Source organism: Strix aluco, chromosome Z (assembly GCF_031877795.1).
Source record: "Strix aluco isolate bStrAlu1 chromosome Z, bStrAlu1.hap1, whole genome shotgun sequence".
Taxonomy (NCBI): domain Eukaryota; kingdom Metazoa; phylum Chordata; class Aves; order Strigiformes; family Strigidae; genus Strix; species Strix aluco.
The window spans coordinates 31,919,008-31,946,822 of NC_133971.1; the positions used below are offsets into that span (position 1 = coordinate 31,919,008).

Genomic DNA, 27,815 nt, shown 5'->3' on the forward strand with positions numbered 1-27,815 from the left:
CCACATTAAGGATTTGGCAGCTGAAACTCAATAATTGGATATGTTGATAATGTCATTGATTGACAAAAACCTCAACTCATGCACGGTTACTTCTATATTTGCTTTCTAGAATTGGCATAAATAAACAGTGATGAAAATTTTGTATAGATAACATGTTGGCATACACACAGGGACCTGATGCATTCAGTGCTATATGTGACAGTGTCAATTTTTGTGCACTTTCATAATGAATTACTGAGCATGAACATCAAACAAGGGTTGTCATTATAGGAATTTACTGAAGGTACTTTAATTAACATTTCTTTATACTACTGTGCAAAGATATCAGGAGGTAAAATTATACTGGATTTTAGGATTTAATTAGTTTAAGTTTAAAGGTCTCCTTACCTTCTATTGCTGAGAGTAGAACACGAGAATGGTCATATGCAATTACATTCGCATATCTATTCTTTGGTTTGTTTACCTCCAGGTTAGAGTGTTCCCATGTGAACTGCTGACCGGGATCAATAGACTTAAAAATTGAAAGAGAAGAAAAGAAAAAGAAACTTTTAGTTACGGACTATGTACTTGTTGCATTTATAATGATTACAAACCATGTGCTCCCATAGTTTACTCTGGAAATATTTTGCTTTTGATAGAAAATTACGACTTTGGGACACATGCTAACATATTACATCTTATTATATAAAGCATTTTGTATTTATGCATCTGACATTTCCATCAGAAATTTAAGCCCTTAAGCTTTTCAAATCCAAGGCTTTCTCTTCAGAAAGGCAAGGATGTGCTATCCATCTTTTTATCTTTTCACACAGTTTTGCAAGTGAGGGGTTCTAGCATAACAGAGAATTAAAAAAGTCAGAAATCTCAAAAACACTGGGACGAAGGAGAATAAATATTTTTGTATTTCTCTATTACTAAGCGCACATGTTCAAACAATTCAGTGTCCTGTTTATTAAATAAATTTCAAATGTTCCCGAAGAAGTTTTCCAGAAGAAAAATAATGTTTCTGTTCTTTCATTTTGATGCCAGGCCAACACACGATACCAGTGTTGCTCAAGGAACCAACTGCACATCATCCAGGGACAACACAGAGGGACTTGATTTTTATTTCCTTAAGTCATAAATAAGAGAGCAATTCAGGCATATCCGAAATTTTAATGGTCTCTTGTTTATACACATAACTATATGGTTCTAGAATCACTGTTTATTTTCTGCTTCTTTCATATTCCAGGATGGAGTTATTGAAGCTTGTCTCACAGTCCTTCATCCTTCACCAGTACAAAGACTCCAGGCTCTACTACTTACTTTTACCTCTATGATTGAGGTATACATAGAGCTGTGTAAATATAAAATACAAAACAGATGCCCACTATGGTAGTGGCTGTATGAAAGCTCATCTCATACTGAACGTCCCAGTCAATCACATACTGTTTATTTTCCCTTTCTGTAACATTATAGACCTTAAAATTGTTTCATTAACACGTATATGCAACTGTGGTTTGTGGCTCATGCCCTTTGCTTAATACTGGTAACAATCAGCAGCTCCCTAAATTATGAAAAACCAGTGACACAGATAAGCCTAGATGGGGCAGTTCACCAACAGTATGTTCACTTTTCATGAGTAGACTAGCAACAATGCACAGGTCAGAAGCTCCATACTGCCACTACAGCATCAAGCCATCACTTTTACATCACTTACACTGACATCCCGGAGTTACAACAGCTGAGAGACCATTTAATGGCAATGACCTGTAATCTATTAGAGTAGGTATTATCAGACAATAAACAAGTGCAGAATTAATTAGTGTGATCTGTTAGGATTTATCTCTTAGATTAATAAATACTATTTGCCCAGTCAGAAAACTGCTTCGTACTTAGGCATTTTTACACATCTTATACAATTTATTTATGCAACATTCAGAGAATGACTTGTTTCTTTTTTCAGATTATTCTAAATAAATTAATTTTGCCTGGCTGCCTGATAGAGAGGTCTTAGAATACCCCAACATTTCAGTTTAGGAAACCAAGTCCCAGCACCTCATCCTACCTCCTAACACCCTAGACTCAATTAACTTTTATAACAGTTACCAGCTAATTTTCCTGAATTTTGCTAACTTCATTACAGTCTTCTAGAGCTGGGCCTGTCTGAGCTCCCCTGCATAACCTAGCTGAAATCCACCAAGGAGAAGAGTGTGATGGTTAAGGTTTTGCCTCACCCTTTGCATACTGCTTTACTTAAAGTAGTTGAGGCAGAATGTGTGGCAGCTCCTCTCTCAGAAGAAAATGAAATGGGACTTTTTAGAGGAATGATGAAGAAATGAACTCCCTGGGAGCACGATGAAAGCCATGAAAATTTTACTTGTGATTTCGATATGATTCACTTGAGTTTATTGCTATGTGTGTTACTAAGAGTTCAAAAGGTGCTCTTAAATGGTTTGCAGCTCTGAAAAAAATCTGGTTTAATTTTCACACAATTTTTGTCCCCCCAAAACATTTCTTTTAAAAACAGCAATATTTGGGTTCATAATCTTAGCAATTTCTGGGACTATGCTTAACATATCTTAATAAGTTAATAGTACTAATATCTTACTATTATTAAGATAGTACCTTAATAGACTAGGTATTAAGAGATGTACGAAACTGTTGATGGATTTTTTTCAACCTTATTGTATTTTGCTTTCATATATAGGGACAACAAACTATCATGCAATTGGTATTCTGACAATTGTAAAAGTAGACATCACTTCTGTGCTGTGCTTAAGTATAAACGTTGCAAACTGATCCTTCCAATATTAGAGCTTGTTTCTTTTCCAACAAAAACTTTATTTTTTCTGTCTACACAGGGAAATTCTTATTTATCAATAAAGCAAGTGGTAACATTTTACAGAGTAAAATTTATTCTGTTTTCTTACAATTTAGTTTCATCACAGTAATGTTTTCCCATCCTCTGAGATGGATGGCTGATAGAATTTTGAAGTGGGTAAGCACTGCTTCATTTAAAAATACAAATATTTTTATCTTTACTGCTAACTGCTATTTATTTCATGTAAGGTAACAAGAAACAATTTGGACCACATTTCCATCAGCACTGGGAAGAGGAGAGTCATATACATACAGAGTATATTTAAGATGTAATCAGCTGTCCAGCAATTCATCTACATCATATGACTTGAAAAGCAACCAAATTTACATAATGACTTCTCTCAGCAAGAATATCCCCTCTTTTCCTTCTTGAGTGAATAGAGGTAGAGACAACTTGTGCAGGATGTTTGCAGGTCAAATTTTCAGTATTTTAGAAAGTAGTGTGGGTTTAACTTAGAATTCTAGTAATAATTTAGAAATAAACATAGTAATTTCAAAATAAACAGAAGATGCTCTCAATATATTAATGCATTATACGCTAAATAAATTTTTAAATAAAATCAATTTGACCAGGAATGAAGCACATCTGCACTATCTGTGACTACCTAGTCAGAAGTTTTTGAGAGGCATATAGGCAAACATGCTAGCTAAAGAGGAGCCCACTGTCCCAGAATGAGGCAATACTGCTCTGCACTGTTTTAGCTATATAACTGAAGGAGGCACTCTGCCTAGTCTTCTAGGTTTTTACCTACAGTGTCCAAATATTCTGGAAATTACTTAACAATGTAAATTGTCACATGCACTTTCTCCTCACAGTTGACAAGAAAACTAAAAAATAACAGAATAAACTGGCTGACTAACATGCTGCTAGTTTTGAGCCTGGACTGCAGGACTTTGGGCTTTACCCTATCAAAAATCAAAAGGATGCACAGAAATCAAAAAAAACCCCAAACCATAAATTATCTACTCCTAATTACAACTACTTGCAAACATAAAGATTAAGGGGCATTTTTGCATATACAGTTGCACTTAGAAAACTATAGTCTAAGTAGATTGTTACCCATTATGAGAAAAAGCATCAGCTCTATATTGAACCTATTATTAATGTGAATTTATAGATTAAGAATACCTTACATTTAAAGCTTAGCTTCAACTGGTCATTATTATTCTTCCCCTTCTCACTCTTTACTGTTTAAGTGATTTAAAGTTGCTTTTCAACACCAAGAAAAAAAAAATCAAAGAGCAGCTTTCTCTGTCAGCTATTAGTAGAAGTAGCTGAGGGTATGTTCATCACAGCAGCATACTATATTCCCCACTCACTTCTTTGTATGATGTATGGCCAGATGGTGTAATTCTGTGATTAATATTTAGGCCTGCATGCAGACATAATTAACATAAATTATGACAAAACCAGGGAAATGGACTGAACTTTAATCTTTCCTATTTTTCTCACCAATCTGAACCACTCTGTGGCCTTACTATCCTCCCACAAAGCACTGTTTTGGTAAAAGAAAGTTAATCTATATTTCCTCAGACTTAATAGCCACACTGGAACAAAGAGTAGAGTGGTATTGGCAGACACATTTCAGAAGTGTGAAAGTCCAATAACTCACGAATAACAAGTCTGTACTAACAGTTTTAATGAGTACTTTAATGGTTTAATGGATGGCATTTTAATAGGATTTCTAGTACATTCATTCTGAAAGCTTGCCTTCAATAAAACTGTCATTAATAAAGAACTGGATTTCTTCATAGCATAACTGTGTAGTATGGATGCTTTGTGCAAAAGAAATAAAGATATCTGTAATAGTTTTATTACCCTCCCATGCATTGACTAATCTTCCAGTTATTGTGTTCTAAATGGTTGGCTGATGAAAAAAACTCTATTCTCTTACTGGGAAAAAACTTGAGCAATATTTACTAATACAACTCACCATCCATAAAACAGTTCTTTGACTACGAATCATGGTAACCAAAATGTGTTTCCAGAAGAATTTCAGACATCTCTCCTCCAGTTCCTCCTGCTCATTGTGAAGTATTCCTTTACACTACTTAAACAAAAGGCAAATGTTCCTTGCTGTGACCATGAGTCTTCCAAAAGGATATGCCGGTACAGTACTGGGGAAGGAATGAGTACGACAAAATGCCACCCTGTGTGGTGTAAGCTGAGATATGACTGCCTGCCCCGGAATAGTGCTCTACCAATGGTCACTATGCCAGAAAATTAAGAGCCAGCAGGTTTGAGTCTTTGTGTGCCATGGGGATTGTGAGTTACTATGTAGGTTTCACAAGGACAGAAGGGAAAGGAAGCATGTCCTGTAAAGAATTTTCCAGTACTGTAGGTGCTGTGTTTGAGGCTCAAATTAAATCATCAAAAAGCAGTGGGTCACAGCAAAACCTCAGACCAGGTAGAGAAAGAAGAATGAAAAAGACAAATTTGAGAGGATGTCAATGCAAATAGACTCTGCACAACTGGAGAAAGTAGTCAGCTACCCATAAAAATGAACAATTTGACCCCTTTTACCAATGTCAGTGATTGCAATAAGAATTTCATAGCATAGCTGATGAATCTATAATAGGATGCTATTCAGGAAACTTGCTAATAGAATGAGATTTACATACAGCATTACCAAAACGTGAATGCTAGATGCACGAACATTAATACACAACAATGGCAACTTGCTAACTGGAATTATGTTTTCTTATTAAAGTAGAGTTTTTCACATCACACTGAAAAGGCTGCCATTTTCAAGTGACATGGGGGGACAAACCCACATTTTTTACATGACTAAAGATTTTCTGGAACTCATATAAGTTTGTATCCTGGTCCTAAAAACAGTTAAAAATGCACAGAGGAGACATTTCGACTCTTGAAGGAAAGTGATCTGACTGTTCAGAAGTAGCTAGAAATACAAGTAAGGCTTTTGACAAACTCTTCTCAAGAACAAAGACGTTTCCTCTACAATATCAAGCTAATATTCCTATGACCAAATGAGATCACATAAAACCTGATTCCAATGGAATCAAACAAGCCATATATGCATATCAGTGAAGTCTGCTTAAGGAGGAAAATAACCATTATTTGAAAACATCTTTGAAGGAGAGTCTCTATTATATAAAGAGCTGTAGAAAACCTAACTTTTAAAGAATCCTACTGATTTGCCTCCTACTCTTTGCGTCCAGTCTCTTTGTTCCCCATTTGTAATTAAAATCCTTTGTGATATCGTAACCAGTTGTGGAGGAAATAATTTTGTGTTGAAAACAGGATTACACTGAACTTCAGGTAGGAAATAAATGTCAGGAGCAGAAAAACACTTGAGTAATGAAAAGCCTTGTTTGTTTTAAATATTTTTGTGATTAAAACATTCTGTTGTTTGGTTTTATATAGTACTTGAAACAGAGCAGCTCTTAAACACTAAACTTTGTCTCATATGAGACACTGGGGCTGCTTTAAATTTTCAACATATTTTGAAAGTACTGTCAACATTTATTTTCTTAAGAAAAGAGTAAAGGAGTGAAATTCTTCACTGATTCCTCCATTTCTCTCCAGAAACCCCCTAAAAATATTGCAAATGAAACTTTCTAAAAAGTCCCCCCAAAACTCAGTTTTACCTATAACAACTTACATAGTCTGTCCTTGAATAATTTTTCTTGTTATAAGAGGACTACTTTCTCTTCCTACACATATCACTGTCTTCAGTTGGGCAAAATAAAACTGACATTTCTTACATTATTTGACTACTTAAACCATCTCTGTAGAATTCCTTAGCAAACTAGCTTTAGGTATCAAACCAAAAGCTAGCATCCTAATGTGGTAACACTAGGTTTCTTTTATCTGAATATTCTTTTAGTTATACAAGCATAAACAAATGATGTTATCCCAAGGAAGCATTCACTGCACAAAGAAAGGAGATTATACACTACTATAAGTCTTCACTAGTGCCACTTCAGTTTCCTGCACTGTCTTTAAAATTCTCTATTATAACTATCCTGCTGGCTCAGATACTACCCTTGGTAGAACTAAGCACCAAACAACCTAAGTGAATGAAACAGCATATGTGCTATTAATAAGAAGACAAACAGCTTTTCACCGTTCACTGACTACACTAATTGTTTCTCAATAAATGGAGCACATCCTATGAAAGTAAAGTTACGGAATACCAATAAATGGTGTTTGTAACATTAGAAAGAGGAAACTACTGTAAAGATAAAGAATAGAAAACACATTTTTGCTGAGAAGAAATTGATTTTTGCATATGAGTCACTATTATCTGTAAAGATATGGCAGTCAAATGCAGCTGTTTCTTTGGCACAGATTCATTCAGTAGTTTATCTGTTTTTCATGGACTTTGAAGTGTTTTATATCAATAATAAGTTTTATATCTGCTTCTGTTATATAAAAATTATTGTTTTAGTCCAGCATCCAGTGTTTAGCTTGTTGCAGCTTGAGTTACAAAAAGATAAATGTACTGTATTTGGTAAATTGTTTTCTCATCACAATTCCTACCCACTGATACTGAAAAGTTACAATAAAACTTGTAATAGTACAGAAGTGTGGCACAGAGTTAAAATGCATCTTCGTTTTTTTCCAATACTCAGTGTTAAGGCAAAAGACTCGCTGTAATTTACAGAAAGACAGAAAGAAGCCTGATGAAAAATATTAAAGTTATAACAACTTCTCATAACATTAGTTAACCAGTGTACACACACATACACAGTAAATCATACTGTAACACACACAGAGGCTGGTAGTGTAATTTTTGTGTTTCAGTGACAGGTTCTCACACAAAAATGGTATGAATCTGATTCTACTTCCTTAAAGATATAAAACTATGACTACAGATCTCGGATAATAAATGAGTAACTGTTTTACACAAGGCCCAGGAATCTGATCTGGAGGAACAGATTTTCTGTTCTATGTTATAGGAGGAAATTTTACAAATTCATCTAGTATATGCATAAGGTAGGCAGAACATTACTGTTCTGATTCAGTCTGTCACCAAGAGCACCTTTTACTGTTAAATTCTGGAGCCTCAGTTAAGAAGGAGATACAATATAAAGGTCAGTTTCTTATGAATATGGCCTTCTGCTTAGCAGCTGTCAAGTCCATATGGAGCCTTGCAATACATAAAAATCTCACTGAAACTGCTGAAGTCACCAAAAGCTTCATAATAATCAGTTGGGGTCAAGAATTTTGTTCTTTAAACTAGGGAATACAAAAGAACTATGTGACATAAATGATATGTTAACAAGGTAAACCAACATTTTGCTAAGGCTTGGGGATTGCAAGCTAATAACAATAAATGAGGGATTATGAAAAATTTATTTTGAAGTAGTAATGAACTTTATTGAGAACAGGACACAGCACTATTTACGCTAAAACTACAAAACCACTTTATCCAACAGGTGAATTATAAGTTTATTTAAATCTTGCAATAGTCATAATCTTTAAGGCTTGGCCTGTTATCCCTTCCATATCCATGAAAGCTGGTATTCAAGGTGAAGTTGTGAGAGAAGTATAGTGATAGAAGTCTCCACTGTTCTCATGATCATCCCCTGTAAGAGCTGGGGTAGGAGAGGCCCTGAAGAAAACACTATGAAATAGTTTCTGAAGACTTATAGAAGTAGGAACTCCTTCAATTGACAGCATTGAAGCTTAGAAAACATTACACAGTTAGTTGGAAGATGGTCTACACCGGAGAATATACTCTTTTTACCACATCATAGCAGTGAAAGAGTTCTACTTTTTATCTTTTTTTTTTTTTTTTTTTTCTGAGAATATATAGTTAACACTATGCATATTGCTACTTACTTTGCAATACCTACTTTCCCAACTTGCCACATTACCCTGGGTATTCCTTTCAGTACCAGGGATGCAGTCTGGACTTACTAGTTCTTTAATGGCAATTTCAGATTCTTTCTCAACTAGATTTCACAGAGCACAAAAAGAATATATTCTCAGAAAAAAACCCCAAACCAAACCAACAACAAAACAAACACCAAAAAAACCCTGCTTGGGAAGCTTTGTACCAGATGAAGAATAGTGGGTTGAGTTTAGGATTATTTGGAGAAACCAATCCTGTCTTCTCTCATGGTCCAGGTCTACAAAGAAGTTTTCCTTCACTTTCCCTAGGACGGTCAAAGATGTTAGGGGTTTTCATTGGGAAATGATGTCAGTGAGTATAAATCAGCAGTGGAGACAGCACAGAGATGTGCTCCTTCTGTGAGAAAACTTTCTTATCTCTTTTGGAAGTAGTGAAGAGATGGGGAGGTTTCTGTCTGAAGAGAAAGTGGGTACAGGTAAGGAAGTGATACTCTTCCTAAAGGAGAAAACCAAACTTGTATGCAATTTTGATCAGAAATTCTGATCAAAAGGCAGTGGGTAGGAACAGAAGCAAGGATGGAACTGGAGCAAGTATTCAGATACTTCTGAAGAGCTGAAAAGGGTACATATAATATGGAAAGCTGTGTTTAACTTGTGAAGCAAGTAATTCTTTTGATGTGGCAACTAAAGTAGGGTGTGCTAAAATATAATTAAAACATCCTTCTCAAATGGAGCTAACCTCCTGAAATTCTACAAGCTGAATGAGCAGTGTTCATCAGGAAACTGTATATATATGTTTTATTTTATGGTCTCACAAAGTTGTCATAACAGTTGTATACTACCAGACTATTTTTAAAGAATTTAATCCATGAAATGTAAGACATTCCATAAAAAGTAAAATAAAATAATGGAATGCCAAGGAGAAAAGGGCATTATAAAAAAAAAATATTCATGAGTGGTAACTGATGAAAAATGTTTGTTTCCCCAAATGGGAATTAACTAGAGGACTTTATTACTACCAGTAAAGGTCAGTGGTTTCTTGCTGCATGTTACATCTTGAACTCCTGAAGATGAAAAATCTCTTTTTTCTTCTGTGTCGCCAGTTCAAATGTAATTTGAAGTGATAATAACTAAACCATCTGTACCCATTTCTGCCTCAGAATTGGATAGCTGCTTTTAAGGGATGTGAGGACTGCTACTGAAAGAGAAGGTCCCAATCCCTGACCACAAATGTTCCCAACCAGCTCCCTTCTGCTGGCACTAGTGCTCATGCAGCCATGTGGTGAGCTAGTTCAGGGAACTGATCCAACTGAAAACAGCAAAGAAAAATAAAACAATTAGTTTTCAGTTGAATCTATTTCCTGAGATAATCCTTGAACAGCTGCACATGTGCTAGTGCCAGGTTTGGCACAAGAGAGACAACAGGAATGCACAGCCAAGACAGGGAGATGACTTACAGTGATCATCAAACTGCAGCCTTAGTCCACTGCCTAGACTAGACCATGAAATCACATAGTGCTAACTAATTCTGTTCCAATATGGATGAACCTTGGATTAGATGGAAACGAAGTGGTATCTAAAGCTGGATAAATGTTGAACCCCCTTGGACAAAGCCACATGAATGAAGCTTGATGTTGACCTACAGTCACCCACATGTGAAAACTGGGTTGTTAACACAGTCTGGTAAAAAGTTCTGGAGGGACAGAATTTAATGATTTAATGTATATTCACAATGTTGGCTATAAATTGTTAAGATTATGTTCTCGAGATTATTTTAATGGTTTAAATAATAAAGGAAACATAAAACACCAAAACTTTAAAGTTATATTACAGCATAAGAAGAACTCTTATGTTGTATGTACTAAAGCTGTACTGTTTATTTTTATGAAAGTTATACTGCATTAAATGACTTGTAAAGACATTTTTTATTTATTAAATGGATTTTCCTACACAGATATTCCATGGAATTTTCCCATAGTGCAACAAGAAATGATTGTCGAATTTGTACCAAATGTTAGTTTCTTTTATGGTGACCATAAATTTCCCTGTCTGATTCTTTATATACTACAATTTTTGTACTTAAGTATACAGGATTTACACACAGAAATGTGAGATGATACTAACATTTTTTGTCATTACAACAGCAAACAACTATCCTGACATACTCTTCAAATAAATTTATTTCCATGAATTGTTGAGACTATATTTTCCTTTTGACATCTAATGAGATTATTTTTAGAGCAGTTTTAAGGTCCTTCTGAACAGTGCATTCAATGAAATAATAAGCAATAGTAGTTTTCTATTATATTAGTATTCATTTTTAACATTTTCTGTCAAGACTTTTTAAATACATTGGGCATTTACAGGATTTTTATACTATGCAGTCACATGTTACTATGTAATCAATGTGTGAAAGTCTTCTTCAGTTTTTTTTATTGCACTGTCAGTGTTCATATGAATGTTCAAATGCAATGAATGTGCAGTCCCTAAAAAAAATGAAAGCAACATGTGTTTTTACTCCACCATGTTAACAAAGTCCTGGGGAGTTTTAAGCAAGGATTAGTGACACAACAGACTATAAAGAAAATAGTGTGTCAGTGATCCCTTTGGGAGCTGTTAATCTTTGGATCACTGATATGACTCCCCATAGCTGCTTTAAAGAAGCATTATTTTTCTAATAGTTCACTGCATACTTCATCCACAGATTTTTGATATAGACAATATTGGCATTGAAGAAACTCTTATAATTTACTGTGTTTAATGGATGGCTATCTAAGTCCCTTTAGCCACAAATTACTGACATGAGAGGCTGTTATCCTCCACAGTACCAATGCCTGTCTGGGAAGGTATACTCTATGGATTACTGACAAAGTGGCTTGTAAATTTTTTGACAGTGTCCTGCACTACATCCTTGCCTCTAAATTGGAGAGACATGGATTTGATGGATGGACCACTCAGTGGATAAGGAATTGGCTGGATGGTTGCACTCAAGGAGTTGAGGTCAATGGCTCGATGTCCAAGCAGAGACCAGTGACGAGTGGTGTTCCTCAGCGGTTGGTGTTGGGACGGCTGCTGTGGAACATCTTTGTTGGAGACATGAAGAGTGGCATTGAGTGCACCCTCAGCAAGCGTGCTAAGAACACCAAGTTGTGTGGTGCGGTTGACACACTGGAGGGAATGGATGTCATCCAGAGGGACCTTGACAGGGTTGAGATGTGGGCCTGTGCAAACCTCATGAAGTTCAACAAAGCCAGGTACAAGGGTCGAGGCACAAGCACAAATACAGACTGGGTGAAGAAATGGATTGAGAGCAGCCCTGTGGAGAAAGACTTGGGAGTAGCAGTGGATGGAACACTGACTATAAGCCAGCAATGTGTGCTTGGAGCCCATAAAGCCAACCATATCCTGGGCTGCATCAAGAGAATTGTGACCAGCAGGTCAAGGGAGGTGAATCTTCCCATCTACGCCACTCTCATGAGACCCCACCTGGAGTACTGTGTTCAGCTCTGAGGTCCCCAACATAAGAAAGACATGGACCTGCTTGAGTGGGTCCAGAGGAGGTCACGAGGATGATCAGGGGGCTTGAGCACCTCCCCTGTAAGGAGAGGCTGAGAGCCTAGAGAAGAGAAGGCTCTGGGGAGACCTTATAGCAGCCTTCCAGTACTTAAAGGAGGCCTACGGGAAAGATGGGGAAGGACTCTTTATCAGGGAGGGTAGTGATAGAATGAGGGGCAATGGTTTTAAACTGAAAGAGATTAGATATGAAGAAGAGATTCTTCCCTGTGAGGGTGGTGAGACACTGGAACAGGTTGCCCAGAGAAGTTGTGGCTGCCCCCTCCCTGGAAATGTTCAAGGCCAGGTTGGATGGGGTTTTGAGCAACCTGGTCTAGTGGAAGGTGTCCCTGCCCATGGCAGGGGGGTTGGAACTAGATGATCTTTAAGGTCCCTTCCAACCTAAACTATCCTATGATTCTATGATAAATGATTACTCTTTTCCAGTTAAATTCTTTCATGCTCTTTTAGACCATCATTCAGAGATTATCAACATGGTATTACTGACAGGAGGAAAATACAATGCCTTGAAACTGTTCTATTAGGAAAGACACTAGGCAATTGCAAATTCTTTCAATGCATGCAAAATTAACACAGTGGACTGTAACTTCTTTGGAGGTTGTACTGTATATGTCCTATCAACATTACACAGGAGATTTTTTTAAACAATCTAAGGATCTTTTAACTGCAGACTAGATGGATGTTTGTGTGTATTACAAAGAGTAAGTGTTGTATCATTCACACAGTACTTCAAGCATGTGCTCGTGGAATTTGTCTGATGCATCCTTATAAAAAGAGAATAAATTGTTACAAGCAAAGAAGCCAACTCACCAACATAGTCGTTTTACACAGAGAACTTTATCATGGTTCTAATATCATACAAAACTGGCACCATCAGGGTGGGTACATATCAAAGAAAAGTCTAGGGAAATGGAAAGCATGACATTTTAAACAGTTTGAATGAGAAGAAGTGGGAGAAATTACCTCATACTCCTGTGAGAACTTCAAATTGTCATTTGCTTTCAATCTTTCAATGTGATCTGCAAGTTCCAAGATAGGTATTGGGGGATGACTGGCCATACCTGTTGAACAAGAAAGAAGAACAGAATTTAAAGTAAACTACAGTGATGGCATTGCTCTAAAATTTAGAAAATGCAGTAGTTAGAATGGCTAGAAATGTGTAAGTAGTAAAGATGTCATATGTGAGAGAAGCAGGCAAAATTTGGTTACTCAAAGCAGGACATGCTCTGGATAGATGAGCTCTGAAGCCAAATTAAAAGAAGTCACCAAGCATATTTCCAAATCTAACATTCCTAGTGTCAAGGAAAGAGTTACTGTGATATGAGTCAATGAAGTTAGCTAGGCATGGAAAATGAGACAGTTAGACCTGATGTTGACCTCTGCTTTGAGTAATGACTCTTAATGTCATTTCAAACTCCTTCTCCTGCACTGCATGAAATGGAAACTCGATTAAATTAGATGGGGAAAAGTGAGCTGAGAAACAGACACTGAAAGAGCCCTAAAAGGGAAAGAATAGTGTTTTGACAGAAAACAAAGTGACTTATGCATAATCAAGAAAAACGAACTTGGAAGAATGAAGGTTACCAAGGTAACCAGAGACACCTGAACCTGCAAAGAAAATGGTAAAAACCAAAGAAACCTCAAACCAACATAAAAACTAACTTAGAAAATAAATTCTAAAAAGTGAAATGGATAGCTTGAGGATTAATAATAATGCATCAAGGTCTACAAGACTGACTACATATTCTGACTAAATTAGAAATATTTAAGTATTTTATGAAATTTGGAGGTGACTGACATGCAACTATGAATGACTAGAATAACATGCACCATTGCTTTTAGACAACAGTCACTGAAGACAACATTGGACATCAGACAACTGGAACTTCAAAAATGTTTTCACTAGTAGCAGATTGTAGAGGCAGGGGTTGTACAGTTTGGCTGGACACACGTACTGACTGCACTAGTACATTAAAATATGCTTAATCTGAAACCCCATTTATCAACCCCCGAAAGTACCTACAATCTACTTCAGGTGTAAACATCTTTGTCCACTGATGAAGATACTGAATGAAAAGAAGGAGAAAAGGAAGAGAGTTGGGAATCAGAGATAGAGATGGGTGTGGAAGGGATTATAGGGACAGCAAGGCAAAAGAAAGACAGAAAAGATGTGGGGTCAACTAGAACAATCTGCCAGCTGAAGATTTGCTAGGCAAAAATTTGTGAACATATTTGTTTCACGCTACTAGTCTTCACGACCCTTCTCCAAAATGCTTATATTACGTCTCTTCATGCTTTATACTATCACACCTAAAATGAAAGTGAGTTTTCATTTGCTTGTGGGAAGAAATCAGAGCTGGCTAGAAAAATTAAGCTAGTGAACCCCAGGATCTCTTGAAATTACAAAGGGAAAACAGTGATGACTCAAGGGGGCTCAAGCTGGAAGCCATGTTGCACAATGCAGTTTGCTTTGTCACCGTGAATTTCAAGAGCATGCCTAAAACGGTTAACTTGCATTTCCTGTAAACACAGCTGAAAACGACCATGTGGTTACAACACAGTCACACTATAGCATGTTCTTCTTTTTTTCTTTTATTTAAGTTCTTGTTTTCTTTTTGATTCTTTGACATTTCAGACATCATACTAGAGTCCAAAATAATTTCCAGCAGCACTGGCCCTAATTCTTCTGACCCTATACGTTCATATTTATATATTACATATATTCATAGCACATCTGTGATGGTAAGACATTATTTAAAGTAGATATTAAGGCAGGCTGTCAGTCAACTAAAAAAGCATAATATTCAGATATAATGGGGAAATTTTTTATAAATGTCAATTAACAAATTAGTCTGTAAGTACTAATTTATTTGAATCTGTTCTGGTTGTCTCCCATTTTCTTAGAAATTTTACTTAACAGAACTTGGCTATTCTCAAAAAGAGTGTGGGTGACAGTCACCTAATAATTACACTGATTGATCCAGATCAAGCACCCCTATGGAAAATATGTGAGTGAAAAGGCACAAGAGAACTCTAGATTGATCCAGAAATGGAGGTGGACTGATGTACATCTAAAACAGTGCTTGAACAGAGAAAATAATAGAGACAAAGATGTTTAGACCTTTTCGAGCGAATCGTGGGAGAGAGTTATTATCATATAAGGACTGAGTGGTAGTTTGGCTAGAGAGGGAGGACACAGAGCCAATCAGGGAGGCGTAGGGGACTGAATTACTGCTCAAAGCTGTAAAAAGTAAAAGCCAATTGGAAATGGGAAACAAATTAGTAACAGCAGTAGACCATCATAATCAATCAATCTCGTACATACAGGCACTTCAGACATGCACAAAACAGCGTCTGGAATCTCAGCTAAGATGTCTAAAGGTCCAGTTACCCTACTGTAAACATAAAGGACAAAAAAACCAAAGAGAACGAGGCTTGCTCATTACATGATGAACCTGACTAAATCACCAGCATCATGAACACAAATCTGAATAATTAGCTTACTGTGAAGGAATTTGTTTTAAAGATGCTGAACATCCATTGTTTTTTAAGCTATTTTTGTTTATATGCTCCTCTGTATGCCACTTGACATTCCTAAGGGGAGATTTCATATTAAACACTTTATGCAAAATGAAACTTGACATAAAACTTTATTTTCTAAGGAAAAAAAGGAACTACTTACAACTTCAGAAACTGACAAATTTTGACTGCTTGTAACCCCCTTCTCCACAACTCATTTTAGGCACTTATAGTTGGACACTTATTAACTTTCTTCAAGTAATATTTTGCAGTTAACTTATGAAGTGAAATAATTGCATTTGGTGTATTTTCATCTTTTAAATATATAAAATGTGCTCTACTGAGATGATAAAAGTAGCTACTTTTTAAATGAACTGCTGGAGGACTTCTGTTATATAATCAGTCTATGAATCATAACAAGCATCATAACAGAATATGCTATGAATGAACACTTTAAGATCTCATCATATCTCATGCAAAAGCATGAGGCTCCTACTGAGTTTAATGTGAGCTGCATGTGAATAGCACGTGTAGAACTTGACTCAAAATCCCCACCCAAAATACAGCTAATCACACTTATTTTTGTGGCTACAAATAAGAAAATACATTTATTTGCTGACACACCTCCACATCAATCAACATACGCTATGAAAACACAAAAAATTAAAGACAAAGTACAGCTAAATTACAACAGATCCTGTGACATGCTAGAAAGTCAAAGGAAACACCATGCTGAAAACATGCTTTCAAACTTTGTTTAAAATAAGAAAATAAAGAGATAAAAACACTTAAAAACTCAAACAGAAGAAAAAACCCCAAAACCACCACATGCAAAACACAGTTGAAATTGTATCCATAGGAAGCCTTTATTTCCAGATTTGGTAGAAGATTGCCAAATGTGATTGATCTTATGCAGCCTCGTAGTAACCCTTCTACATGAATTAAATGAGAATGTATGATTTAATTACAGTGTAGAATTATCTTCTGGTTAATCTGTGGTAAATACATGACTAAGGGACATGGGAAACCATATGTGCCACAATTTCAAGGAATAACTGAGAGAACAAGGTCAGAATTCATCTGCATATTACCAGACATTAAACCTGTTAAGTATACTCCTTTACTCCACTGAAACAAGTGGGTGTTTTGGCCTTGTCGTTAGTGTGTTAAATTAGGATTTTGTTTGTTGCCAGGGTTTCATGATAAGGGCTTTTAAAAACATTTAAGAAACACATATTTATTTACAAATTTGGACCTGTAGGTTGACATGCCCACAATAAACAAGAAGGAAGTTAGAACCTAAAGTGCATAGCTTCTAGCATACAGACAACAATCTATATGAACTGAAAATATGACACATTATTTTCACAGAAATTTCTTAATGAAATGAGTTGTGTTTCAGGTCCGCATTCAATTAATACTCTGTGATTTTAAAAACTGATTTATTACATCTTAATTTTTATTTAATAACAGAGAATACCCTCCCGCACACCAATCTATGTTGATTGAGAGGTTACCACTTTATAGAAAAACGAAGGAATCAGTAACAGTGGTTACTGTTACTGATACCTAGCACTACCTACCCTTAAGAAAAAGGTAGAAAGAAAGAAATACTTAAAATCTGGACATGGAAGATGGAAAAAATGAAAGATGACCCTGATTCAGTAGGAATTCAGCATGAAAATTTAGCAAGGACACCTTTAACATATTTTACAAAAAATTACTGTTACTTTAAAATTTCTTTTTCATACAGTTACAGCGAAGCCAGACAGTGATCTTACATCTTGTGTACAAAGCTAAATTTACAAGATTAGCTTTAAAGAAATCTGTCGTTCTGCAATAGCTATTCTAAAATAGTTACCAATGTGCATAAACTATTGCAAAAGGAAGTCACTTTTATTCCAGAAGAATTTATATTCTTCAAAACTAGATTAATTATTCTGTAACTAAAGTTATTTTTGTTCTGTATCGAAGACTTTGTTCTATCAAGCAGCCCTAGCAGCTTTGTAGCCTCACGGCAGGAGACCCAGCTCTGAGTGGGGTGCAAATCTCCACCGAGAAAAGGAGAGACCTACGTTTCAGACCCTGATCTAAAAATGTTCAATATAGTAATGTTGCAAAACTATTGGCTAAAATATGGAAAAAAAAAAAATTACTCTTGTGGAGAGCAGAACTTTCAATTCTCCCAGCTAAGCAGGTTTCGGTTGCCTCTAGGTTTGAAAGCAACCAAGTGGGATATCAAAGAAATGTCCTTTGCACTCTGAAGCCTCTTTTAGGTGCCTAAATCCTTCATGTTAGTCAAGTTCACACGAAGACCTGTACGTAGGATTGCTCACTGTGAGAAAGCTATTCCAGTCTGTTTTTGTCATGGAGACAAAGCACAGTACTTCCTTCAGCATTGTCATGATTCCCATAAACAGAAATTTTGTGGATAAACTAAGGGAAGAAATTTCCTGCTATCTTGCAAAGCAGGTGACTAAATCCAGACATCACTTTTTCCACTTTTGTTATTTGCACCTTTTTCCTCTGGACCTGTTTTACCCTTTTTCTGCCTTATCTTGGAAATAAGTTAGTGGATCATCCTTAGGAACTCAGTGAATAGGTATTTTGTGAGCACTTATCTAATAAAAAAGCAAAGTCTTTAATTCAGAGCTGTAATAATTCTATTTATTTTTATTATATTTCAAAGCATCTTATTTGGTTCATTAAGAGATAATGAGATAATTGTTTAACTGGCACCCAATTACACAAATTACTTATAAACGTGACACATTTTATACTTAAATGAGGAAAAAAAGCAGTCATTTTTGAGGCATGACTCAATTTTGTTCTTTGGCTGATTGGCAGAAAAAAGCCTTTGCCTGAGTCTTGGGTCTCTCACAACCTACTCAATCATCTTAACACCAGTTATTTTTCTCAATGCAAAACTGGGCTTCCTCATTTGATGAAACCTTTTGTGAGGGCTTAATTACTACACCCTCCCTATCTTTACTCTCCCATGTGGCATTCAGACTTCTAAGATGTGCACACCAAGTTAATGATTTTTATGCCTTATTTCATAGGAAACTTGCAGAATGGGAAGAATGTGACTGGCTTTTCCTCAGCTACTCCAGTTCTGGAAGAATAACAGACTTATAAATTAAATCCTGTATGCTACTGAGAGATTGTGTATTTTCATGTTTACTCAAAGGAAACGGCACAGCCATGACCCACTCACTAGCATATGGGCTTATCTAACAAATATACACTTTTGGATAACACATATGAAAATGTGATCTTGTTCTCAGATGTAGAACTGTGGGATATTCCACACGTCAAGACAAAATGTCAAATTTATCTATGGAGTTACTCCAGCCAGAGATTAATTTGATCCTTACTGGATCCTTACTGGACAAAGTAAGATAGGAAACCCTTTAGGTAAGTACTAGATTAGTGAAGAATGAGGTTCTTTGTTGACAGGACAAGAAAAAGTGGAAGGAAAGCAAAACATTTGCTATGCTAGCAGTTTAGTAGTTTATGACACCTTCATGCTGAACTGACAATTTTATGAGAAGTACAACATAATTGTGCCTAAACCATTGCCCAAATATCACCAAAGATAAAATATTGCTTTCCCATAATTTCTTTCAAAATGCTATGCCTAACCACATGTATGGAGAGTATTTTGTACTTGTGGTTAGAAATTCAAATTTACCACAACAAAGCTTTTGCTTTCAAATTATTTTGATCGTTATATCTGATCAGACCTTTCTTTACACAAAATATATGATTGCTAGAATTTTTGGAAAGAGGCTGTTTAGAAATCTTTTAAAGTATTAAAGCTTATGACAACCCAGAATTTTATAGGAGTTCTTCATTCACCTCTCCCACCGAAAACTGGCAATCTGGATATGTCAATGTAATTTAAAATTTTATTCTCTTAACACTTCTTCACATTATGAATTCATTATAAACTTTTATTTTCCTCTCCCACTGTAAGCAACTGGTGTGCTTGGAAAGCTCCAAGCGAACTCTGGATGCTTTCATAATCTAAATAAATAAATCATTATAATAACAATGATGTCAAGTCATCTATCCTGATGCAGTTGTACTGACTTGGCATACACTGATTATTAAAGTACCTTCAACACTCTGTCATTTATTTTATCTGTAGGCAATGCTCTGAAACGGTAACATTTTACAGAGTAGATAGGGCCATTGTATGAAGGTAACTGCAGATGTGTCAGTAAAAGAAACCCAACCCATAACCACATCAACCCCAATCCCTTCTTTCAGCTGCCTTGTTTGCCCCAGCAGTATCCTACTGCCTACTTCTGCTACCTGGTAGAAAATAAAAACCACACATCTGAGAGTAAAATAACAACAAACCCCCCCCCCCAAAACTGGTATCCTGAACGTACAGTCTTTCTGTAGTTTCGCTACATTTATCTGGAAAAACTTTGTCTTGCGTGTTTTTCAATAGTGTGTTACTGTGTGCAGTCGGATAAACATTCCAGCAGGATCTAAGTATCTAAGTTAAATTCAGCTGGATTTTAATGAAATGGTAGCCCTAATTGAAGTTAATGTCAGTTAACTGAGGTTCTGCTTTTACTAGCACAAGAACTGTACCTTGGCTTAATTGGGGCTAAGATTACATATTAAGAACATGTTAATTATCAAGTGTCACACAGCAAGACAAATCTTCTGGGGTAGGAATTTTCTCCTTGATATTTGGTGGCATGCTGAGTAACATAATGACCTGACCTGTGACTAGGGGTCTTAGGTGGTACAATATTAGGAAAAAACAACGTAATTTCAGTTCCGTACTAAATTTTTAATAATATTTTTCATCCTTTGTTTCATGAAAAGGTTTACAGCAAAGAAAAAGACCTCATAGTGGAAATGGATTGCAGATGTTCTGGTCAACTAGCTTCACAGAAAACTGCAAACTTCCCAGATAAACTATAGCTCTGCAAGGAAAGGTACAGTTTCACTCCTCTCTAGTTCTCTTCAGATGAATGAGGTAGAATTACCATGTCTACATTTGCCATTTCTTAATAACTTTACATTCTAAAGGCAAACTTAGAATTAATTGCAATAAATTAATTTTATATGTAAATTTGTTAAGACTTGGCAGCATTTTTTTTCTGCCCACATTTTATTTTAATTTATGATAAATATTAAATGGATAGGTAAGACTCCATATCTAAATACATGGACAGCAGAAAATTATGCTTATATATGTAGGTATTAAACCATCCACTATTCAACATATATCTGTATACAGATAATAATTTGGTTGATGCATAAGCTAAACTGTAAGAACTGTAAATTTTCTCTTCATGTTTCAAAGACCTGTATGTATACTTCTATCTCTGTAACAACCTTTAAAATTTTGTATAAAAGTGCTGGATAACATATGAAACCTTTGCTCAGTAACGATGAATCTACACTAATATTGCAGTCTCAGAAACACAACTGTGAATAAAAACTTTCACTCTTTTTCATTTACTGCATTATTTTGCATTGTTCAGAGGTCCCAGAGGACGTCAACAAGATTCCCATATTAGATGATACTAAACTAGAAAATGCACTCCTGAAACACACCTAATTTGCCCCAGCTGCTAAAGAGCATTCAGTGTACTTAAACAGACTGAAAAAGTAAGACAGAAGTAAAACTCAAGCCTCCACATTCTTCCCTTCTACCTCTGCCACATGCATGTCACGTGGATCTTGGGTCTTTAGTCCCAAACTCACTACTCTGCAGATCCGCTACTGCTGGGGCAACACTATCTTAATATAGAAGATCAGAAATGATATTTGCAAGTTCAGTTCACCTTTTTGTAGCATTTAGTATGTCAGCTTCTGCATCTAATCTCTCAACATCTCAAGTACTTGATTTCCTGCCTTTATGAGTTTGAATTAATTATTTTTTGTACTTTATATAATAAATTTGACAAACACAAGGCTCTCAAGAAGACTCAGTAAGTAATTAGCATAAGACCGGGACAATGTGCAATCATATTGTAATAGAAAACAAGTCTACTGGAATACATCATGATCAAATTAAAGCCAATTAAAAAAAAATCAACTCACAAAAATGTGGTAGAAAAATCAATACTATTTTAAGTATTTCTCTCCAGGCATTTCTTTACAATCAAACTGAACAGCTTTAAGAAAACAATACTTAATAAATAAAATAAGTAAAATATTTGGGAGTGTGTTGCTTCTACCTTCAGAACTACTGACATGTTAATATCCTTCTTGATCTTAATATATTGCCTGATTTTAAAAGACCACACTATTTCTCTAGTTAGCATTTCTTTTCTGTATTGTACAACTGCAATGTAGTGAAACTTCCAATATTAATGGATTACCTGATAATGCAGTAGATAAGAGGGAAGCTTATTTACAAATAAGTAGCTGTAAGAATATTGTTATTAAACAGAGGGATGTATATTTCCCTCTAAAATAACCTTTTCTAGCATTGTTAGGTTGAACTTGGAATTTTAGCATGAAAAACACATCCATAAAACATATGTGACTTTGGGGTCTTCTTTACAGAATTTTAATTTTGCTTCATGCAGGATTTTTCTTTATAGAAATTACAGAATTATTTCCAAAACTATCAAAGAAATACATTGTGCAAAAACTCATAAGCAACCAAAATATATTTTTCTAACAATCAATCTTTCTGTTCTGTAACAGCACCACTAATCAGTTTGTGATCACAGAGATCTTGGTGAGGTATTATTGTCTCTTACCCGGAGTTTGAAAGTTAAGGCGTCGCAGCTCTACAGGGTCTGTGGGATGGTGAGAGGGGACCTCCTTGCTGTTGGGTATGCTGCTCTTTCTAGAATCAGATTCAGCCCTCTTCCTGCATGGGAAGGTGAACACACATAAACATAAGATCAAGGTGTTAGCTTGACAAATAAAGGTGCCTGAGTGTTTAATCATTATATTCTAAAGGTGAGATGTTTATTTCTGAAGGAGTATTTGATCTAGGTCAAAGGTAAATAATTGTGCATACTGGGTAGGGCAACTACAATTTGCAATGGCAAAATGAATCTAAATATAGCAATGTCAGAGGAAAAACAGCTACATTCTGCCCTAGATCGATTCTCTAGATCATCATTCTGGGCATCCAAATAGTTAAGTATTATAACATGGAACTCACAAAAACTCACACTCTCTCTATTTTAAAAGCTAGCTAGCTATACCTTTATTAAAATGTAGCCAACTCTTGAGCACGTAATTAAAATGAACAAACCTACGTATTCAAGGCTTAGATTCTGTATGAATGTTTCTGACCAAATCAAGACTTTCACTGCAATCATAGTATGCCTGTCAATCTGTGCAAAACAAGCTAGGCAAGAAAAGCAAGCAAGCAAGCAAACAAACAAGCAAGGAAGAAAGGATGAAAGGAAGGAAGAAAGAAAAAAGGAAGAAGGAAAAAAGCAAGCAAGCAAGAAGAGAAAGCAAGAGAGAAAATAAATAAATAGACAAACAAATAAATAAATAAATTAACTTTTGTATGCTTCCTTTTCTCTACAGAGAAGCAGAGTCCACATTTATTCTGACTGACAGTTCTGGTAAAATGCACTCCCATCATTTGCGGGTATAAAGAACTATGTTACATGAAGCAAATATTGTCCAGTTTGTGTTTTCATTCAGAAACCCACAGAGGACTAGTGAAGAAGGATTTCAGTTCAAATTAAAGCATTAAATTTCCAGATTCCTGAATGAAAACGCAGAGTGGTAGATATTCTTCATGTAATATAAAATGAAGATGCAAACAGTTGCAGTTACTTTGCAGAAGCAGAACTGGGATGATTTTAAGTCTTATGATAGCAAGACCTTTTCCAGGTGTCCAATATTTGCTCTAACTTACAACTATTGTTGCTTTTTTCTTTCTTTCTTTCTTTCTTTCTTTCTTTCTTTCTTTCTTTCTTTCTTTCTTTCTTTCTTTCTTTCTTTCTTTCTTTCTTTCTTTCTTTCTTTCTTTCTTTCTTTCTTTCTTTCTTTCTTTCTTTCTTTCTTTCTTTCTTTTTTTCTAATTGACTCACAATGCGACAATGTTAAATCTGTTATTCTGTTGGGGTCCCCTCTTAAAAATGCTCCAATTGATTTCTTGCTGTTCTTGAAATGATGAACACCTAGTGGCATTCATGAAAGGTGCACACAGCAAGATTTCAAAGACTATGCAAAGAAGCCAAACAGCAACATCATTGCAGGAATTATTTGAAAGTTACTAGTTCTATGATTTTAGGGGGAGTGGGGTGGGGAAAATGTTTTGCTGTAAAAACATTCCACCTGTTCTCTGGTAAATACCTTAACACATGCATTAGCTTCTCTTTAGTGAAGCGATCAAGATTTAATCTGATTCTTTTGGTTTTACTCTTTTTAAAAAATTATTATGGAGAAACTCAGTTAAAATTCCTTTTTTCACTTTTGATTCTACCTATCTCAAACTCCTACCACAGTAGCACAATGCCCTAGTGTTCTTTCTTCTTAAGTAAAGGTGTGTGATGCAGCTTCCAAGAAGTATCTTCATCTACATTTGCTTCTCCTGAAGTCTAGGGATCAGAGTCAAGCTTCATTTACCTTTTTCCCTCTTGCAAGTCAGTACTGGGCAGCACAACTTCATATTAATCTACTAAAACCACTAAAATATCTTCTAATCCTATATCTGAATATTTTGAATACTTATAGGACAATAGAATGGTTTATTATTTATTATTAGTCTCAGAATCATTCTGGCTTTCTTTTATCTTTCCAAACTATACAAGACATAACAAATCTTTCAAATTATGCGATGGTGTTGAGACAGGTGGAAAAAATATGCAAAGGACAAATGAGGTAACCTTATCATTTTCACTTGTAGAACTGCAAGACAGCACTGAGTCTATGTGGATAGAGCATTATGGAGATTTAGAGCAGCTAGGACTTCAACCACAACCAGACATTCCTTCAACAGATTTGGTTATAGCAAACAACCACTATTTTAACTTCATTAAAACAGAAATAAAACCATATGTACATTGTACAGTTGTGCTGTCACTTGAAAATGTACCTCATGCAGACACAAAAAAAAGCAGTGAAACTTGTCTGCATATGTTACATTACTTTTCAGTGCTGTAAAGACAAATCTTTCAGTTGCCTTCATCTCGATATATTACTGTCTACATTCACATAGATTGACAGATGCTTTGTCTTAGTTCATTATCATGATAACTTTTTTTTTCTTTTTTCCTCCTTTTTGGAATACACAAAGAGTTATTACTTTTCACTTCTCACCTGTCAGGTTTACTGCTCCAATTTAATGCAGCAAAGCGGGAAGAAAAGGTGAAATGTTAGTTGAACAGCAGCAAACAGGGTAAGCATGACAATAAGAGATGTAAGAAATGTTGACTTGCAGTAAAGATATATAACTACTAAATTAAGAAATGACAGTTCATCAAAATATTTAATGCTTAGGAATCATACAATAAATGGAGGACACAAGGTTAAGTCCAAAGTGAATCTTCTCCTGAAAAAAATTATGTCTTTTAGACATTATCTGCAAAGTAGTCCACCTCAAATTTTAGCCAGTGAGATAATGGAGAATGGGTGTTTGAGCTACTGAAATAATGTTAACATCACACTGACAAATGACATCTCATTAAGATGTAGTTCCTTCTTATATTCTAGAGAGAAAAGAGATGAGAGGAGGGAGGAGAGGAAAGATGAAAGCAGAGGGCGGAAGAGAAAGGGAAGGAGAGAAAGGGAGAAGAATAGGGAGAGAAAGACAAGAACAAGGTTAAATACATGAGATAGATATGACATACTAAATTACAAACAAAAACAAAACTAAAAACTTTTAAAACTATTCTACAAAACCAGGTAATAAAATGGCAAGACATTTTTAACAATACCCTGGAAAGTAAGGTAAGCATAAATCTTTCCTCAACAAAGTATTACACACCTTTTTAGATTTAGAAGGCATGTCACATACTTGAGGTCTACAGTGATCTATATAGATATGTAGTGATCTATGATCTATAAAGATCAGCTAAACAGGGAAAATAACTTACTATCTCTCAACAGGTTCTCCTACAGACACACTATATAAAGTGTCTATCTGTCTGTCTGTTGATTATAATAAATAGGTATTCTATAAACTTTTAAAAGCCTGCAGTCTGCAATGACCTGATTACTCACATATTATGAAAAAGAGTTTATAGAACCTATCGTCATCACTTAAGATTTCCTCATTTTCATTTCAGTGCTTTTTTGAACATCTGTTTTTTCCCTTAGAAGCATGTTTCTTCTCATAGCTCAGGAATCAGCAGGTGGCCAGCAGGTCGAGGGAGGTCATTCTGCCCTTCTACTCCACACTGGTGAGACCCCACCTGGAGCACTGTGTCCAGCTCTGTAGTACTCCTCATAGGAAAGACATGGACATGTTGGAGTGGGTCTAGAGGAGGCCCACAAAAATGGTCAGAGTGCTGGAACACCTCTCCTATGAAGAAAGGCTGAGAGAGTTGGGGTTTTTCAGTCTCAAGAACTAAAGGCTCCAGGGAGACCTTACTGTGGCCTTTCAATACTTAAAGGGGGCTTATAAAAAAGATGGGGACAGACTTTCTAGTAGGGCCTGTAGCAATAGAACAAGGGGTAATGCTTTTAAACTAAAAGGAGTTAGATTCATACTAGATATAAGGAAGAAATTTTTTATGAGGAGGGTGGTGAAACATTGGAACAGGCTGCCCAGAGAGGTGGTAGATCCCTGGATGAGGCTCTGAGCAACCTGATCTAGTTCAAGATGTCCCTGTTCCTTGCAAGGGAGTTGGACTAGATAACCTTTAAAGGTCCCTTACAACCAGAACTGTTCTATGATTCTGTGATTCCATGATTCAGAGTGCCAAAGTTCACTATGTTCAAGATTTAGATTTAGGCTCCTGTCTTCTGAACGAAATCAAAAAGCTGCACTTGATAAGAGCAAACAACACAAAGTCTGTCAAGATGGCTTTCATTTATTTCCCCTACAAATGGAAACCCACCTCCACAAACAAGCCTGACTCTAGAAAGATCTAGAATGAGGAACATTTTGCTTTTCATCAGGGAAAGGCTAAAATCAGAGAACTTGTGATTTCTTAAAAGCCAGCAGGAATAGCCACATAAATTGATATGTTGAGAAAAAAAACAACGGGATGAAAGGATGCTTCATGGGGACATGCACTCTCATTCTAGTTTGTCAGTTTCTGAGATACACCAAACAACTTTTAGAGCTCTTTAACATTCATTAGCTGGGTTCCTAATCATCTAAGTCCTGTGTAACTGGACATGTATCACACACTCAAAAGCAAGTTGAAAGGATTTACTGTAGGTTTGTCTAAGCTGTAGGTTGCAGCAGGGTACTGCTTTATCAAAACCACCCTGAGATATAAACTGTGCCTCAAATAGCTCTCATAATGGTTAGGCATTGCCTCTATATCTAGGTAAGTGTTTGCCTTTGAGATTTTGGATATAAATCTTACTCTGCTGTACACTTCATGTTTGAACTAGCAAAAATTTTATTTTCTTGAGGGCAAAAATATGACCAAAAAGAAAGTGATGCTTAGTTTATTTACTTGGATCTCTAAATTTGACTGTTTAGATTTAAGTCCAATAGATTAAAGATCTGCTCCAAAATAATTGTCTCCCTTCACTATGACTGCAGGGTGGTATCACTGCTGCAATGACAGAGAACACTGAACTGGTTACTGGCCAGTTCAGTTCCATTTGCCAAGACTTCAACGACAGAAACATAGGAAATTCAAGTGTAAGTCAGGAAAAAATCATTTTTACTGTGAGGATAGTTGAACACTAGAACAGGTTACCCAGAGAAGTTGTGGAGTTTCTATTCTTGGATATACTAAGACTTATCTGGACGTGCCTCTGAGCAACCTGCTGTAGCTGGCCACGCTCTCAGCAGGGCTGGGACAGGGCAATCTCTAGAGGTGTGATCCTCTGGTTCTGTGAATCTGTGAGCTCTTCTGCACACTGTACATTAATCAGCCTCAATTTCATTGGATATCAT

At 36.0% G+C, this 27,815-nt stretch overlaps 1 protein-coding gene across 2 annotated transcripts in view; it reads right to left on the reverse strand.

Moving 5' to 3' along the window:
- PTPRD (protein tyrosine phosphatase receptor type D) overlaps positions 1-27,815 on the reverse strand; it is a 384,170-nt gene that overhangs the window by 61,408 nt on the left and 294,947 nt on the right. Inside the window, exons 23-27 of one of the 2 annotated variants that reach the window (XM_074812018.1) lie at positions 25,055-25,066; positions 22,522-22,634; positions 15,381-15,500; positions 13,223-13,320; positions 388-511 (exon numbers count right to left, since the gene is read on the reverse strand). In XM_074812018.1, the coding sequence (XP_074668119.1) occupies positions 388-511; positions 13,223-13,320; positions 15,381-15,500; positions 22,522-22,634; positions 25,055-25,066 (467 nt within the window). The remainder of the gene's footprint in view (positions 1-387; positions 512-13,222; positions 13,321-15,380; positions 15,501-22,521; positions 22,635-25,054; positions 25,067-27,815) is intronic. The other variant, XM_074812017.1, reaches the window with a different exon arrangement.